Source organism: Pezoporus wallicus, unplaced genomic scaffold, assembly GCF_028554395.1.
Source record: "Pezoporus wallicus isolate ANWC-B61680 ecotype Strahan unplaced genomic scaffold, APGP_CSIRO_Pwel_v1 scaffold_2146, whole genome shotgun sequence".
NCBI lineage: Eukaryota > Metazoa > Chordata > Aves > Psittaciformes > Psittacidae > Pezoporus > Pezoporus wallicus.
In genome coordinates, this window is record NW_026639769.1 from 2,852,994 (window position 1) to 2,868,861 (window position 15,868).

General features: G+C 40.4%; 1 protein-coding gene across 9 annotated transcripts in view; it reads left to right on the top strand.

The window, feature by feature from the left end:
• SYNE2 (spectrin repeat containing nuclear envelope protein 2) overlaps positions 1–15,868 on the top strand; it is a 184,781-nt gene that overhangs the window by 109,769 nt on the left and 59,144 nt on the right. For all 9 annotated transcript variants that reach the window (XM_057416222.1, XM_057416214.1, XM_057416218.1 and 6 more), the window contains 12 exons: positions 2,256–2,471; positions 4,241–4,408; positions 6,668–6,780; positions 7,031–7,172; positions 8,141–8,272; positions 8,846–8,998; positions 9,244–9,450; positions 10,600–10,701; positions 11,956–12,075; positions 12,244–12,444; positions 14,012–14,185; positions 14,733–14,864. In XM_057416222.1, the coding sequence (XP_057272205.1) occupies positions 2,256–2,471; positions 4,241–4,408; positions 6,668–6,780; positions 7,031–7,172; positions 8,141–8,272; positions 8,846–8,998; positions 9,244–9,450; positions 10,600–10,701; positions 11,956–12,075; positions 12,244–12,444; positions 14,012–14,185; positions 14,733–14,864 (1,860 nt within the window). The remainder of the gene's footprint in view (positions 1–2,255; positions 2,472–4,240; positions 4,409–6,667; positions 6,781–7,030; positions 7,173–8,140; positions 8,273–8,845; positions 8,999–9,243; positions 9,451–10,599; positions 10,702–11,955; positions 12,076–12,243; positions 12,445–14,011; positions 14,186–14,732; positions 14,865–15,868) is intronic.

The window sequence follows — 15,868 nt, forward strand, 5'->3', positions numbered from 1 at the left end:
GGTCTGTAGTAGGACCAGTACTGTTTAATATCTTCATCAGTGGCACAGACAGTGGAATTGAGTGCACACTCAGTAGGTTTACAGATGACACCAAGCTGTGTAGTGCACTTGGCATGCCTGAGGGACAGGATACTATCCAGAGGGACCTGGACAAGCTTGAGAAATGGGCCCATGTGAACCTGATAAGGTTCAGCAAAGCCAGGCACAAAGTCCTGAACCTGGGTCAGAGTAACCCCCAGTATCAACACAGGCCGGGGGATGAACAGATTGAGAGTAGCCCTGCAGAGGAGCACTTGATGGATGAAAAGGTAGACATGAGCTGGCAGCTCACAGCCCAGAAAGCCAGCCATATCCTGAGCTGCATTGAAAGGACCATGGCCAGTATGTCAAGGGGGATGATTCTCCTCCCTGCTACTCTGATCTAGCAAGATCCCACTTTTACACTTCAGTGTTTTGCTATACTGTGACAATTCCATGTTATCCAAATCCCTGTAGAGAGTGATATTTTTCTTTCTTTTTTTTTTTTTAATGATGTTAGTGATTGCTGAATGATACCATGTCCTCCCTCTGGCATGTTGTCCCTTCCGTGGAAACGTTTGTGCTTCCAAATTCAGTTATAGCAGCCTAAAACATGATTTAGGATTCAGAAAAACATTTGAATTACTAAATGAGGAAGAAAAGGTGGGCTGTAGTGGTAGGTGATTCCCTTCAGGGTAACAGAGGGCCCAGTACTCTGGACAGATCCTACTCTGAAAGAAGGCTGCTGCTTCCCTGGCACCTGAGTTAAAGGCATCGCTAGGAAGTTTGGTTGCCTGGTATGGCCTTGGAATATTATTACCAAAACATGCTCTTCCACATGAGTGATTCTAAAGCCGTGACACGCAGTCAGAAGGTGGTCAGAAGATTCTGCGATTGTGTTGTCATTTGAGCCATGGTAACTGTCCATTGTTGCCTCCATGAAGTGTACACAGACAACCGTGCACACCATACCAGTGTGTTTCATCAAACTGATTTGACTACATATCTGAATTTCTGTGGAGGAGGGGGGACCAAGTTTACTGCAATAACCCTGCCTAGCTGGGCATGCTGGCAGTGTAAACTAAATGCTTAGGTGCACATACGTGTGTGATGAAAGGGTGTCAGCACAGTATTATACATTTGTACTGTTTTCTTATTTTGATTAATGAACTAGAACAAACAGGGCTAGAACTGAGTTGGAAGTTTCTGGTGGAGGCTGAAGTAAGTTGGTACTTTTTTATTTCTTCAGTCATGTATACCTCAGGAGACATAGTTAGACTGTTCTGGGAATTGTAAGCTCAGATATCCTTTTTGTGTTTAATGGCACTGTCCCATGGTGTCTCAGAGGCAAAGAACGGTAGTGGTTAAGACATTGATAGGTGAAACCATGCACTTTTGCTCCCTGTTTTTCTGCCAAATCTCATCTTAGCATGAAGCTTGTACACTACCAGTGACTGTCTCAGCTGCCTGAATGTATGCTCTAGGGCCATGGTAGTGTATAGGTAATTTTATTCTTGGTATAGGTAATATTTATAGATAATATTTATTCTATAGGTAATATTTACAGGTAATATTTATTCTTGTGGTGTTTTACTTGACTTACTTATCAAGTATCAGTATTTGTATGTATGGGGGTATATATACACCTGTACAGCCTTCCAAGCAACTGCAGATGTCTTAGTACATTCTAGATTTCTCCTTATTAAAAGTGTGCAATATTGCTTTTTTAAAGGAATGCAAGTTAGAAAGAACTACATGAGACATACTTAAAAATATATATTATTTTTCTGTGTGACCTAAAGCCCAAATAAAGCACTGGTTGAATTTTGGAACAGAACATGTGCAAGTAGCATGTAAGCATTGCCCAACAGCTTGCTTTGCAGCTTATAAACTGCATAGCTTTTACATCTAACTCCTGCAGGAAAACATCTCTCCTCAGGGGAGAGCTGGTTAATGGTGCATCATCCCTCTTCCTCTTGTTCAGGTATACCTGTGCAAATGCAAATTGCTGCCTGGAAACCTGTTACACCAGATCCTGGATCATTTGGCTTGCTGAGTTTCCCTTTCTTTTTCTTTTTTCCTTTTTTTTTCTTTCACTTTTAATTTGGGAACATGATGGCAGAGTTGTTTCGGAGCTCTGTGATTGCAAAAGTTAAATATTTCCCACTGGTAAGGGGAAGGGAAAGAAAGGATAAAGCAGATAGATAACCACATTTCTTCCATGTGCTTTCCTTCAGAATGACAAGCCGCCTCCTGTCCCTGACATCACCTGGGGCTCTCGAGGGAAAGCTGTACGTCCCAGCAGGTTGGAACCAGAAAAGATCCTCCAGGTGTGCCATGCCCAAGTTGCTGAGGTAGAGCAGTGGCTAGACAAAACTAAAGTGTCCCTGAAGTCAGACCCCCAGACCCCCAAAATGCAGCATGCGGTGGAAATGCAGCTTGCCTATTACCAGGTAAGACAGAGCAGTTTACTGCTGCTATCCATACACGTTGCACTTCCCTGAGGGGTGTGTCTGCAGAAAAGCAATGCTCACTGCTTCTGCTCTCCCCACTTAATCGCCTTCATTACACTGTACAGAAAACATGTAACTGCTTGGCTTCAGTTTCAGGTGCAGCTTTCCAAGGGCTTAGTTAAAAAAACTAGATTTGGGATCTTTATGCATCTGGGAATTTAGGTAGAATTCTTGAGTATTTTTAAAGCTTTTTTTGTCTTTGGATTATTTTCAGAAACATGGCTTAGTATAGTTTGAATCCTCCATTAAAAGGCAGTTTTTCATTGGTCTCAATTGTGAAAAATCAGCTAGGATAAAATGATTTTGTTTTCTGTGGCACTTTCACTTGGTTCAAAAGACTGGTGTAAGAATGCTTCCCAGTTGGTAAAATTTTCTTTATGCAGGGCAGCTGCCAGCATGGGTAGAAAAACAGGGACTTGTCCCCTGCCTTCTGTGAGCTGTGGTGGTATTTGGACCTACCACCAGGGCATCCTATTGCCAGGCGCAGATGGCAGCAGGATAGGGGTAGGTGGTACTTGTTGGTGAAAACAGGTGGATGCAAGCAGGACTGACATGAGATGCTGGGCTGGGTGGGAGCCTGGCATGCAGCTTTTTCTCTGGCATGCAGATTATAAGAAAGTGGCAGGCATGCCACTTTGAAGTTCCCTGTGGTGCCAGTCTGGTGTACCAGTTTGCTCCAAGCACTGTCTCTACGTGAAGCAACAAATTTCACTTGCTATAAAAGACCCAATACCAAAATGTCCCCATTTAAAATTGCTAGGAGACATTTCCAGCTGTTTTGTTGTTGTTGGGTGGTATGTTTTTTAATAGGAACCGAGTCCATGCCAAGAAATGCCTCTAGGTTTAAGCTGTTATTCAGCCGAGCACTCAGGTGCTGAACTCTGCAGGAATTAGGGTCTTGAATGCACCTAAGTAACTGTGTCTGGATCGCTTTTGAGGTTCGTGTTGGCACAGGCAGGGCAGTTCAGCTGGTAAAAACAAGGTGGCTTCAGGCAGCTGTAAGTGCTGCTGAACTCCTGTCAGCATTTAATGACTTGCCTCAATGTTAAGACAAGAGCTTGGTAGTGGTGGGAGGTTTTTCTAACCTAGTAAAGATCTACAGAGAAAAACTCAAATAGCATGAGCAGAAACAGTCTCTAGATATGGATGTATGATGTAAAGCAGTTAATTTACTGCAGTTGATTACTTTGCAGCTGAGCCATAGTACCTTGTCTCCACACTCACCTGAAAAATGTGGGTTTAAAATAATGCAGTAACTTTGATTCAGAGCAGCTTGAATCAAAAAACAGATCCCAACAGTTTACGATAGCCTGGCTGACGTACTGTAATGTTACTATGTTTTGGTAATTCAGCATCATTCCTCCCAAAGGGTGATGTGATCAGTCTGTGCACTGCCTCCTTCCCCACTGAGGTGTGTTGTCTTCTTGGTTGCATCCAGATGGAGTCTTTCATTTCTCCTCTCCTCTTTTATTCTGTATCTGAGTTAATACAAATTCCTGCGGAGGCTATTGTTGAAACACTTTTATGACTAACTGTACAAAATTTATTATTTAATTGTTTAGAGAAAATCTGGGGGGTTTGAAGCTCTGTCTTTTTTTGCCTCCGTGTTTCTTTTGGCGGGGGAGAAGTGTTAGCATTGACTTCAGAACATTATCCAGAAAGAAGTGTTGTACTTCTAAGAATGAATAATTGACTGCTGTCCCTTCTAGGCGGTGATAGCAGACATTGAACTAAAGATCCTTAATTTAATGGAAGATTCTGGGGCTAGTGCAGACTATGAACAAGAGGTAGAAGGTCTTTCCCTGAAGCTGAAGGAAGTGAAGTGCAGTTTGGAAGAATTCCAGATGATGCTTCAAGAAAAATGCAACGAAGAACAGGTAAAGCGTATGAATGCTATGCAGAGCAAGAGTGAGAGAGTTAATGGCACTTTAATGTGCGGTAGTTGCTGAAGAACAGTTAGAAGTAAGAAAGGGGGAAAAGTCAATCAGAAACATCAGACTTGCTGTCGTTCTGCTATACAGTGCTGTAGAATTATTTATAGTTTGCATCAAGCAGTGGATTTTTAATGAGTCTCTGAACAACGTTTTCCTGCTTTAAGTTCTCAGTGACAAGTCACGATTTTGCAAGCAGTACAGGAAAGGGGTTGTTTGGTGGTTTTTTTTTTGTTTTTGTTTTTTTAAATGCATTTAAAATGCTATGATATTTGTGACAGCATCACAGCAGAGAGTCCTTTAATCAGTAGTTTTCTCTTTGAAGAATCTGTAAATGGCAATGATAGTGACTTCCAGCTCTTGTGAGCCAGAGCTGTGCTCTCTTTTCTGAGTTTTCCAGTGAATGAGACAGTAACTCCTGGCTCAGCAGCATTCCCCACTGTTCAGGGAGCTGGAGAAGCTCACCTGATGTGCTTGGTTAAAGTGACTACAGTCTCTCCAGCACTGGGGGAGCACAGTCTTAAGTGGGAGCTTGCATAGCCCAGGAGAGAACTAGTACTTGTAAAGGCTCCTGTTGAAATATGTCTGTCATCACAGACAGGTAGAAAATGGAGTTGTGTGAGCAAATTTATAAGCATAAATTACACATCCCTTTAATTTGGTCAAACTGGAAGAATAAAAGATTAGTATAAATTCATCTGCTAACAGGAAAAGCAAAACAAGCCTTGTAACTGTCAGGGAGAGAAGTGTGAGGACTTCAGCAGCAAGTTAGAGTAGATCAAACGTTCAGTAAATGGAACTGAAAGTTTGCAAGAGTAGCAGCTGTGTTTCATACACTGCTGATTCTGTGTATGGTTAAGTCTGAGCTCCACTTTTGCCATTTCCCCAAACTGCACCTATAGGTTCTGCTGCCTTGTCAAGTCTGGAAGCCTTCCTATAGTATTCCTTCCTTTACAGATTCACAAAAGACAATGGAAAGAGCCCCTTGAGATCTGACACTCAAATGGCTCTAGCATGCCCCAGTTTGCCCTTGCTGAACAGCTGCTCATTTGGAGGGTAATTCCCCTACCATCCAGGAGCCAGGCTATTCCACATCCCCTGTGGCTGGGGGGCACAGGTGCATTTATTACCTGCTGCAGTTTTCATTGTGGGATCAAATCTGTTCAGGGTTGGTTTCAGCCACCTGTCACCTCCAGGATTTGTTTGCATGTGTTGGTCAGGATGGAAAAAGGCCTCACCCCTGAAATCCCATGTGCAGAAGGTTTAGTAGCACTGCCACTTGCCTTGTAGGGATTCAGATGGCATCACCCATTCTTCCAATCTCCTATCTTTGAAGCACTGATGTATTATGAAGTTTGAACTTATTTATTGACATTGCTAAAGCCAAAGCTTTGTGAATGTTTTTCTATGGGCTAACTCACGATGACTTTAAAGTTGTTAACACAATAAAAAAATCCTACTATATTCTGTGCTCTGTAAACTACTTCTGTTTTGCTAACTGAAAATTTGCTTTTGCCCTTTTCATACTATTAGAAAAGAGTTAGAGAAAATGATCCAGCATGAGCTGCTAAAATTGCTCACTCTTCACTTGACACTCTTTTTTACTAATGGAACTCCGCCTCATATTTGAGCAAATCTCCATTTTCTTTCCTTTTTCTCTGTAAAAAGATGGCAGTTGATGGCCTTTAAATTTCTGTATGTGAATAATTTTTTTATGACTGGTGGGTTTTGCTTTTAAAACTGGCTCAGTCAGAAATATATTCTGTAAAAATACACATCTTCAGAAAGAGGTTTGTTTGGTAATCTCATGTTTACATATAAACTGCATTTTATTCTGATAGATATATTCTTATTTTATATTTATGTATTTATTATTTATATTTAGATATAAGGAAGAAGTTCTTTCCTGTCAGGGTGGTGAGGCACTGGAATGGGTTGCCCAAGGAAGCTGTGAATGCTCCATCCCTGGCAGTGTTCAAGGCTGGGTTGGACAGAGCCTTGGGTGACATGGTTTAATGTGCGATGTCCCTGCCCATGGCAGGGGGGTTGGAAATAGATGATGTTAGGGTCCTTTCTAACCCTAACTATTCTATGATTCTATGATTTTCTTTGCTAAATGAATTCACGTAAAATGTGATTGGAAAAGCACAATCGGATTAATACAGTGCACATAATTTTACTGTTCACACTATTTTCTGTCCACAGGATCCAGAAATAAAAGCAGCTGCACAGAAAAGCCTCTTTGACTTCATTGAATTGTGCGTGGAAAAAATGCAGCCACAGGTTGAGGACAGCGTGACTTCAAAATTAGAATCAAGGTACAAAATACCAAAACCAGTTACCAGATTCAGTGATGTGAAACTGAGAGATGGAGGCTGTCAGCACGCCCATCAGGTTTTTCACAGGGAGGGAAAAGCCCAAATAAATGTATCAAAGTTTGGATTAAAGATCATCCATGCACTTGGTTTCACTTTGGTTTTGAGGCAGGAGCAATAGGAAGTCTTGCAAATCTAATTTTCCTTATTCTGTTTCAGTATTTGCCATGCTAATAGCATTTTCTCAATGCAGCAATGGAGAATCTGATCCAGAGATCAAACTGGCTGATTCCTCTTTAGCTCCAAAGGACCAAACTGGTAATAAATGGCAGTACTTACAACAAGAGCTGTCATCAAAGATGAAATCTCCTCTCTGCCAGCTTGTGGAACCTCAGGTTTGTTTAAGTTCAGTAAAACACTCTTTCTGTGGGCAGTTGGTTGTGGTATAAAGATAGCAATTAGGCTATCTTCCTGCGTTGTCATGTCATGTCTCTTCATCAGGTAACTGAAATCTGTGCAAACATTTTCCAGATGAAATTGTTACTGCATACTGTTTTCATGATTGTCTTTTGATTTTACTGCACAGTAATGTTAATAATATCTCTGAAGTAGTGACTACTAAGCATAGTGTGGGAGCAGATTGGTGAATCCTTGTAGTTAACATTCAGACAAGATGTTATCTGCTTAATTCTTTTAAGAGAACTAAGAGAGTTATTTAACGAGTTCCCAGATGATTTTCATGGATGTGAGTTAAGTCTCAGTTCTTGCAAGTTGAAAAAAAAAAAAAAATTTGTCAAAGCAAATCTCTGCCGTAAATTTTGCCATTCACTGTTGTGTTCTGTCTTTCTCACATACCAAAAGTGGAGTTTGAACTGCAACAGGAGCACACTGTGTATATATACATATATGTGTGTATATATATATGTATTCTGAACAGACTGCAGAATTTTACTGTTTGGACAAAGCTGTAATTTCTGTCATTCACAGTTTTGATCACATTAAATTGACTACATTTCCTGTTCTCTAAAATTGCTGTATTACATGGAACACTCTCAGTCATGTAGAAGAATGAATGTCAGCTTTTTCAGGCAAGACTTCCACTGCAGTAGGCAGTAGGCCTGTCTTATCACAAACTACAACTTGTAACCCTTAAAGCTGGGAATCAGAGGCTGCTTTTTCAACCAGTGTCCCAACAGAGCATAGACTGCCCAACTGATTTTTGCCAGTAAAAAGGGAACCCAAATGCTTTATATAATGCCTTGAAACTTTAATGCTTTCTGAGAGGTGTGTTGTCTAGTTGCCCAAAGCCCTGTCTTCATTTGAGCTTTTCACCTAATTGCAATGTTCTTTTTCCAAATGTTAGATTACAGCAAAGATGAACATGCTACCCCGAGGCATATTTGCTAGTGCAGGCACCCCCACTGTGGAAGAGCTGAAAACTTACACTGTCCAGCTGGGGGACCTAAGCCAAGAAGCGAATGTGGTTCATACGCAGGTAAAAATGTCATGTCCTAGCACTGAAAAAAAATACAAGGAATTCTAGACACAAGGCACTGTTTGGGCACTGGGAAGTAGCAATAATCATATTATTTCAAATAGCACTCACTGTAGTATAGCTTTTGCATCAGGTGTGGACTATGAAATAGAAATCATCCTAGGATTTTGAGAGGAAACATTTCAAGTTTCAGCTATGATATTTCTGCTGCCTCAATCCAAAGATTTGCTAGTGTGGGTAGAACGCCTCAAACTGTATAAAGCAAGGAGCCTGTGAATGATTTCAGTAAATCTGCAGTATTGGTGCTGACAAGTTGTGTTGTGCCCATTCATGAAATTAGACACTTGTAAGACCACAGCCACTTTCAATACATAAATGGTCATTGTCTCAGCTTTGGCCTTGACAGCTCTGAATATTACATGCATATTACTGTCTCGTCCAAATATGTTCCTCGGTATTTCATTAATTCCATTTTGTTACTGGCTGACTGAACCTCTAACTTTTCACGAGTGAATAAATCTTAGCCATGACTTGGATGAAAATAATGAAAACTTCTTACTTGCCTTTACCCAGCATAATGTTGCAGAGGAAGTCTCTTCTTATTTGGACAGAAAATTATTTGAACTGCTTCTGGCAATCAGCCAGTGTTTGAATAACATGGAGGAGATGCTAAACACCTCGGTTCTCTCTGCTGAAGAGGCACCTGTGCAGCAGGCTCTTTACGAGGTAACTGTCCTAAAGCATCAAGGGAAAGAGAATCCCCAGTAGATTTCTTTTACAGCAGAATATACGTGGCATGATATTTTCTCTCTGTCATTCAGGAATAACACTATCAAACTCGGTGTTGCACAGATTTGAGCCTATTGCTTTTAACAACGATTATCAACTTGAAACCTGCTTCTTTATACGGTCAAGAGTCCTTGGAGAGAGAGACTCATTTCACTCTTGTTATCTTTCTTTCAAACCTTTAGACTCTTTCTGTGGAGCTGCAAAACCTTCACGCTGATCTGAGTGATAAAAAGGATGATCTAAAGTCTGTTATCCGTGCTGGTGGGAGCACAGATGTGTTCTCTGAGTGCTTTAACAACTTGCAGGCACGGCTGGAACAAACTCAAGCTGCCACTGCTTTAAGGAGCAACTCAATGAAAGCTGGGCTGAATCATAATAGCAATTACCAGGTACTCCACTGCCAAATGCATATCTTACTTCACACCATCTGTTAGGCTTGTCAGTGTTAATGCATTTTGGTTACAGATGAGTAACCTGTGATGGGCTTTCCTTTTTCTTTTGGTACTAAAAAAGCTTGTCTTGGCCTCTCAAGAAGCAAATTAATTTTGCTGTTTATGCAGTGCTGTTTGCAGTGCTGAGTGCCATAGAGGCCTTGATCACAGGAGAAAGTTTGCATGCAGAAAGGATGGAAGTCACCTGGGATCCCATGCACACTGAGCTACAGGCTAAAGCAAGTTTCTGTGTGTAGGGATCAGACCAAGAAAGATTTTGTGTATTCTTTCTAATGCTTTGTGGGCTCTTTCCCTTTTCTGGGTTCTTCGCCTTTGCTGCCATGTCTGGCACTGGGCAGCTACATACTGGAGGTTGATTTGACCCTTTGTATTTACTGTTCCTTTAGATTTTGTGCCACAGTAGCAGAAGCTATAGTTCTGCAAATTTGCCTTTTTTATTCATCTTCAGAAAAGCAGATAATAAGAAAGTTTTATGTAGATTCTCATGTTGGGCTAAATCTACTAGCTGTTGCTGGGAAATATTCAGATCGGGTATTTAGGCTGAAGTAAGGAAAGAAAATCCTAATCTTTGAAATACAGTTTGCAATGTCCAGCAAAACTCCAGTGTGCTCATCATCTGCAAGTCAGCCTAGTTCTTTACTGTTGAACATTAAAACAGTTCCTTTGAACAGTGGGATGTTGTCTCCAGACAGTAGCAGGACTAGTCTTGCAATGTCTGCTTATGCAGATCCGTGGAGCTCCATCAGTGGCCAGTAATGAGCACATTTTCAGAAGGAAAGAATTTTTTTAAGTTTCACAGATTTTTATGGTCATAGAGGATCACTGTTATGGGAGTAATCTGCTTTTATACATAACACAGACTACAGAATTTCCTTCTCTAAAATACTGCTTTAAATAATGCACATGCTTTATTTTGTTGTGGTGGTTTGGGTTGGGTTTTTTTTGTTTGGTATTTTGTTTGGTTTTTAAGAGGAAAAAAAGTGCTTTTGCCATAACAGGTAGTCATTTTGTTTGTTATGTAATTTTGTCTGGTTGTTACTATATTCCTGCTACGTGATATACCTCTGATGCTTGTTTCTTTTGCAGAATGAAACCAGGCTGCTTTATGATCAGTTAACTGAGAAGAAGGCTGCTTTGCAGCAATGCTTGAATGCAATACATGGACATAATATTTCTGAAGAGCTTCAGGTAATTTCATTCAACATAAAGGAAAGGAAGAACTCTCAGCATTTGATTTTATTTCCATTTTTTTGCAATCTGTTAAGTTTCGTGTTTTCTAAAGTTTGAGTCTCACTTAGGTTTTAAGAATGGGAAAGAAGAGAGTAACAAAAAAAAAACCCTTTTTTGTTGCTACACCTGTTTCTGTAGTCAGACTTAATTCCAGTCCTTTTAGTAGTTGGGGTGGAGGAACTGTAAACTTCTTCTCAGTGAGGGTGACGGAACACTGGAACAGGCTGCCCAGGGAGGTTGTGGAGTCTCCTTCCCTGGAGACATTCAAAACCCGCCTGGACATATTCCTGTGTAACACTATCTAGGTGTTCCTGCTCCGGCAGGGGGATTGGACTAGATGATCTTTTGAGGTCCCTTCCAATCTCTAGCATACTGTGATACTGTGAACCAGTCTCTCCGCAGTCTCTCAGAGCAAATACGCTCCACCTTCTGGCAGGGAAGAACAGAGCTGCGTAAGTTACAGCACTTCACATGTGATGTTTCTTTTTATTTGTGGAAATAGGACTGCAGTATTTATATCTACTCATTCAGCATTTCTGAGCACTTTATCGTAGGACATTTGACCAGTTAAGCTATTTTCTTCAACTTTCATAAGGACCAGCAGAGAATTAAAATTCTCTATAGGCTACATATCCTCCGCAGAATGGTCATCTGCTATCTGTCTACTTCTTGGTGAAGCAACACTTTCGTTACAGGCCCATAACCTTGTTTATAGGCAGAATTTTTCTGTCAGGGTGAAAGCTACATTCAGAACTGCTGAATCCCCTAGCAAGGACTGTTGCCTTACATATATTCTGTCAAGTAACCACTCTTGAAAAAGGAATGCCAAAAGTATATAGCTTCCCTTCCTTCAGAAAGAACCTGACTCAATCCGCCCCTGACTGGGTTGTTCTACTTCATAAGAAAAAATGGTATTTTCTGAGTACATGATTCCTTTTAGTGGCTGCTCTTGAATTAGTAAACTGAAGTGCATGTTGAAGGTTGGACTGAGACACAAGGCCTGAATTCTCTTCTGGCTGTGCCATGAGAACCCAATAAGCTGTGTCATGAACAATTTTACCTATTTAGTTTATAAGCTCATTGGATATCAGTGTTTCCTTGTAAACTTATGAAGTGCTAGCACAGCCACTGGATCTGCTGTGCTACTAGTGATAATGGAAAGTTTAATGGAACTAGAGCTCTTCTTAATAGCTTATTTTGTCCTTAATTCAGAAAACTGATGCCTGTGCTTTGGAGCTGCAAGACCTTGAAAAACAAGTAGCAAAACTGAGAGGCCATGGGGAAAGACTTCAGTTACCTATCACCTTAATCCAGGAAGTTTATAAATTAGAGGTAAGAGCACAGTACAGTTTCCACTTACTCAGCAAGGATTAATCCTCCAAACAATATATTTTTAGCATCAAAAGGCTGATGATTATTTTGCATTCTGGGAATGTATGTGCAGGTTTGTAAAATCCGTTTTTGTCCTTCGTAAATCACTAAACTGTGTTTACATTGTAGGATGTTTTGGACGACATGTGGGGGATCCTGAAAAGAAAGTATGAGGAGCTGAACTCTACTTCCATCAGTAGAAGCCAGTATGAGGAGTTACTGCATGGATTTGCAGAGCTGGTAGCTATTGGACAGGAGAAAATTGCACAAGATCCAAAGCAGCTAATCAAAAGCAGAGCAGCTCTACAGTCTCACCTGGAAGATCACAAGGTATAAGATGCTTATCACAGCACTGCTCAGATCAACATAGCAGGAGCACTATATTCTTTGACTGATTTCTCTCCAGTGTTATGGAGAAAATAACTAGCTTATAGCATAGGGGAGGGACTGGAGTACATGCAGAAAGCAAAACAGAGTTTTTCCATAGATCAAAATAGGACACAATAAAATATGAAAGAGAGGTTGTTACTACAACTGCAGTTTTGGTGATTAATCAAGATCAGGATTTCAGTTTTGTCAGTTTAATACTACTGTGGCTTACCTCAGAAGATATTGATGTGTGAGGAAAACACATGTACTCCTAATTACTGGTAATAAATCAATAGTGAGGTTCTTGAAGTTGCTGTCTAGCAATTGGGAGGGCTCTTTTGCTTTCAGCATTCTGCACTATCATGATCGAATGGAAGAAACTTACGTCATAACAGCTCCTTAGCTCCTTTCCTAAATGGAGGATAGTTTAGATCCTCCCCTTGGCAGCCCTGTGTCCCTGTACTCAGCTGCTACATGCTTGATGGGAGATGGCTGAGAATGCACCTGCATCCTCACTGTCTTGCTGTTTGGCAAGAAGGCCTGGCCAATGCTAGTCACTTGATGATGACTCTGTTATGTCAGTGCTTTGATTTAAGTGGTCCACATAGCTCAAACTTCCTTAAAAATTGTTTCAGGATGCTAAGCACTGCAAATCACTACTCCATAGTGGTAAGAATGGTGTTTGTCTCTCGCAAATTAACCCTTAATTGTCCAAAGCAAAATGTTAGGAATTCATTTACAAAGGAAAGCAAAGAATATATCTGCAGTCCAAATATACATACATTGTTTTACAAAAGCAAAAAAAAGTGCAAAAGCCATTTTCCCTCCCCTGGTAATCAGGACTTAGCAGGATGTTCACATAACCTATGCCTGGGTCCTTAAGTGAAATTCTTGGTACTTGGTCATTAGTCCTTAGTAAAGATGATCTTGACTGAAGAGCGTGAAGTTAAACCCTCAAAACTTTTTTGTGGGGATAAATATTTTGTTCAGACATTTCTCAGGAGCTCAGCTGAACCATAGATAAAGCAAGCTGTTACCTTATACTTATCCCAGAGGATTACTGTGCCTTGCATACTACTTAACCCCTAGAACTGCTAATACCTTTGGTGCTTGGAGTCATCTTGCATCCAGGTGAAACAAATTGAATAATGGCTATCCAGTGATAACTACCTCATGCTAAATTATGAATTTAGATATAGTTAAATTCTTCCTACCATCATCTTCATACAGTGTATTTCACAGTTCGTATTTCATATGAGCTGAAGGTATAAATGTAAATCTTTTCCTTTAGAAATGTATATCTGAGATTAGCGTATGCAACTCATCACTGGTTCCTGACTAAATGTAAAATGATCAATAACTACACGTCTAGGGGTGATGCAGAATTTGGGTAGAAAGCTCCTGAGTCCAGCTATGAGAGACCTTGAAACTGGATGGTCTTCTTGATGAGTCTTCTCTGTCTTCTTCATATTCCTGCTGTGGGTATGTGGTCTCTCTTAAAAAGCAAGTTTAAATTTGTTTTTTTCAGGACTTTTTCCGCAGCCTCGTTACCCACATGGCTTTCATACAAGCGTTTTCAAAGAAAGTGAGTCCTTCCATCCTACAAAACAAAGAGGAATTTTGGAGAGAGACGGTGAATGAAGTCACATTGCTGGAGCAGAAGGCCTGCCAGTACGGTATACACTTAGAGAGCTTGTTAAAGGTAATGAGTCAAAAGAAACCCAGAGTAGAGGCTGGAGGGAAGAAAAAGAGTTGCATCTAGGGAAACCCTTTCTGCACCAGTGATTTCTTAGTCTAGTAGTTGTCCTTTCATGTCTCCACTGGACAGCAGAAGTCTATTACTTGTTCTCTGTGTGTCTGGCTTTTTTCCTTGAAAACCTCTGAAAGTGGACATTTCAAACCATTACTCTGACATGGGTGGGAATTTATGACTTCTTAGTCATTTTGGAGTGCCTGGACTGACAGAAGAGTCCTTTAAGGCACAAACCTACCAACACCACTTTAAAATAAAACGTAAAATAGATCTTAAAGCACCCTTAGAGAATAAAAAAGTAACCGTACCACTTTAAAATAAGAAATGTTAAAAATATTGGCAAATTAAATAATTCATCTGTGCTAAAATCATTCTTCACCTTTTTTTTGTGTTCTGTTTCATTAAAGCAAGAGCTGCTCATGATAGAATAAGCAGTCTAGTGTGGCAAAAATGCAGACAGATATGTGCTATGTTCATGCTACAATGTATTTTTTAGGAATGGATGGAATTTGAGGATGAATACCTACTTTTGAGTAAGGAGATGGAGGCAATTACCTCTACGTTGCCTTCTGTGAGTTTGGTTGATGAAACAGAAGAAAGATTGATGGAAAGGATTGCACTTCTGGAGGTATTTATACATCTATCTTTCTGACTTGTTCTCTTCATGTAGCTGTAGAATTGGCAAAAAGAATAGTTAGAATATGAGGTGAAGATTGTTTGCAGGGCACTGTTTCCTTTGTGTGCTTGTCTGTGTGTGGATGCAAGCTGAAAATTTACATTTAAAAGTAGCAGGGGTTCAGGCTGCTAATTTCAGCCAGGGCTACAAGTTCATTTAAGTGGGAGTAATGACTATAGCTACTTTAGAACTTGGTCTTCAAATACAAATAATTGGGAGAAAATGGTGTGATGGCTACATGGATCCCAAGGACAGCAGGGAGCCTTGGAGTGAAAACAGAGCTACTTCTCTGTAACTCAGGAATGGTTTTCATGCCATGATGTAAAACCTATGGAAGAGGAGAATCAACCTAGTAGCTTCAAATATCTGAACTTCTAGTTACTTCTGAACAGAAGGTCTACAGGTTTATCAGCTACTTTTAAAATCCTGAGAATTCAAAATGAAATGTTCTGATTTCTGTCTTCTGGGGGGAAGGGGAGGAGTCCCAGCACTTGAGCTTCACAGTTTCAAGGACACAGCAGAATCAAGTTTCCTTATTCTTAATTCTTAGTTCCTGTGAGAGAAATATCCCTATTAACAATATTGTAGAAGCCCTTTATTCCTGGAGGCAAATCATGCAATTCCTACTTTCTGCCTTTTCCCTGGAATTGATTTACTTCCTAAGGTGTTTTTTCTTTTTTTCCCTTTTTTCATTTTGACCTTGCAGTGAAGCATAGTAATGCTAAAATGATGCTTTGCTTTTTTTCACCCATCTAAGCGAACCAGACCACTCCTTTACTTAATGTCTTCACTGTTAATTCTTCATTCCTCCCTGCCACCATTATTCAATAATTACACCAACAGCTTCCTTCAAAAGACTGGTGACATTTTTAAAATAGGATAGAGTCTGAAGGCCCTCTAAGAACAGGAGGGCATAACTTCCTGCTGAGGACAGTAATATGTTTGGACAGTGCAAC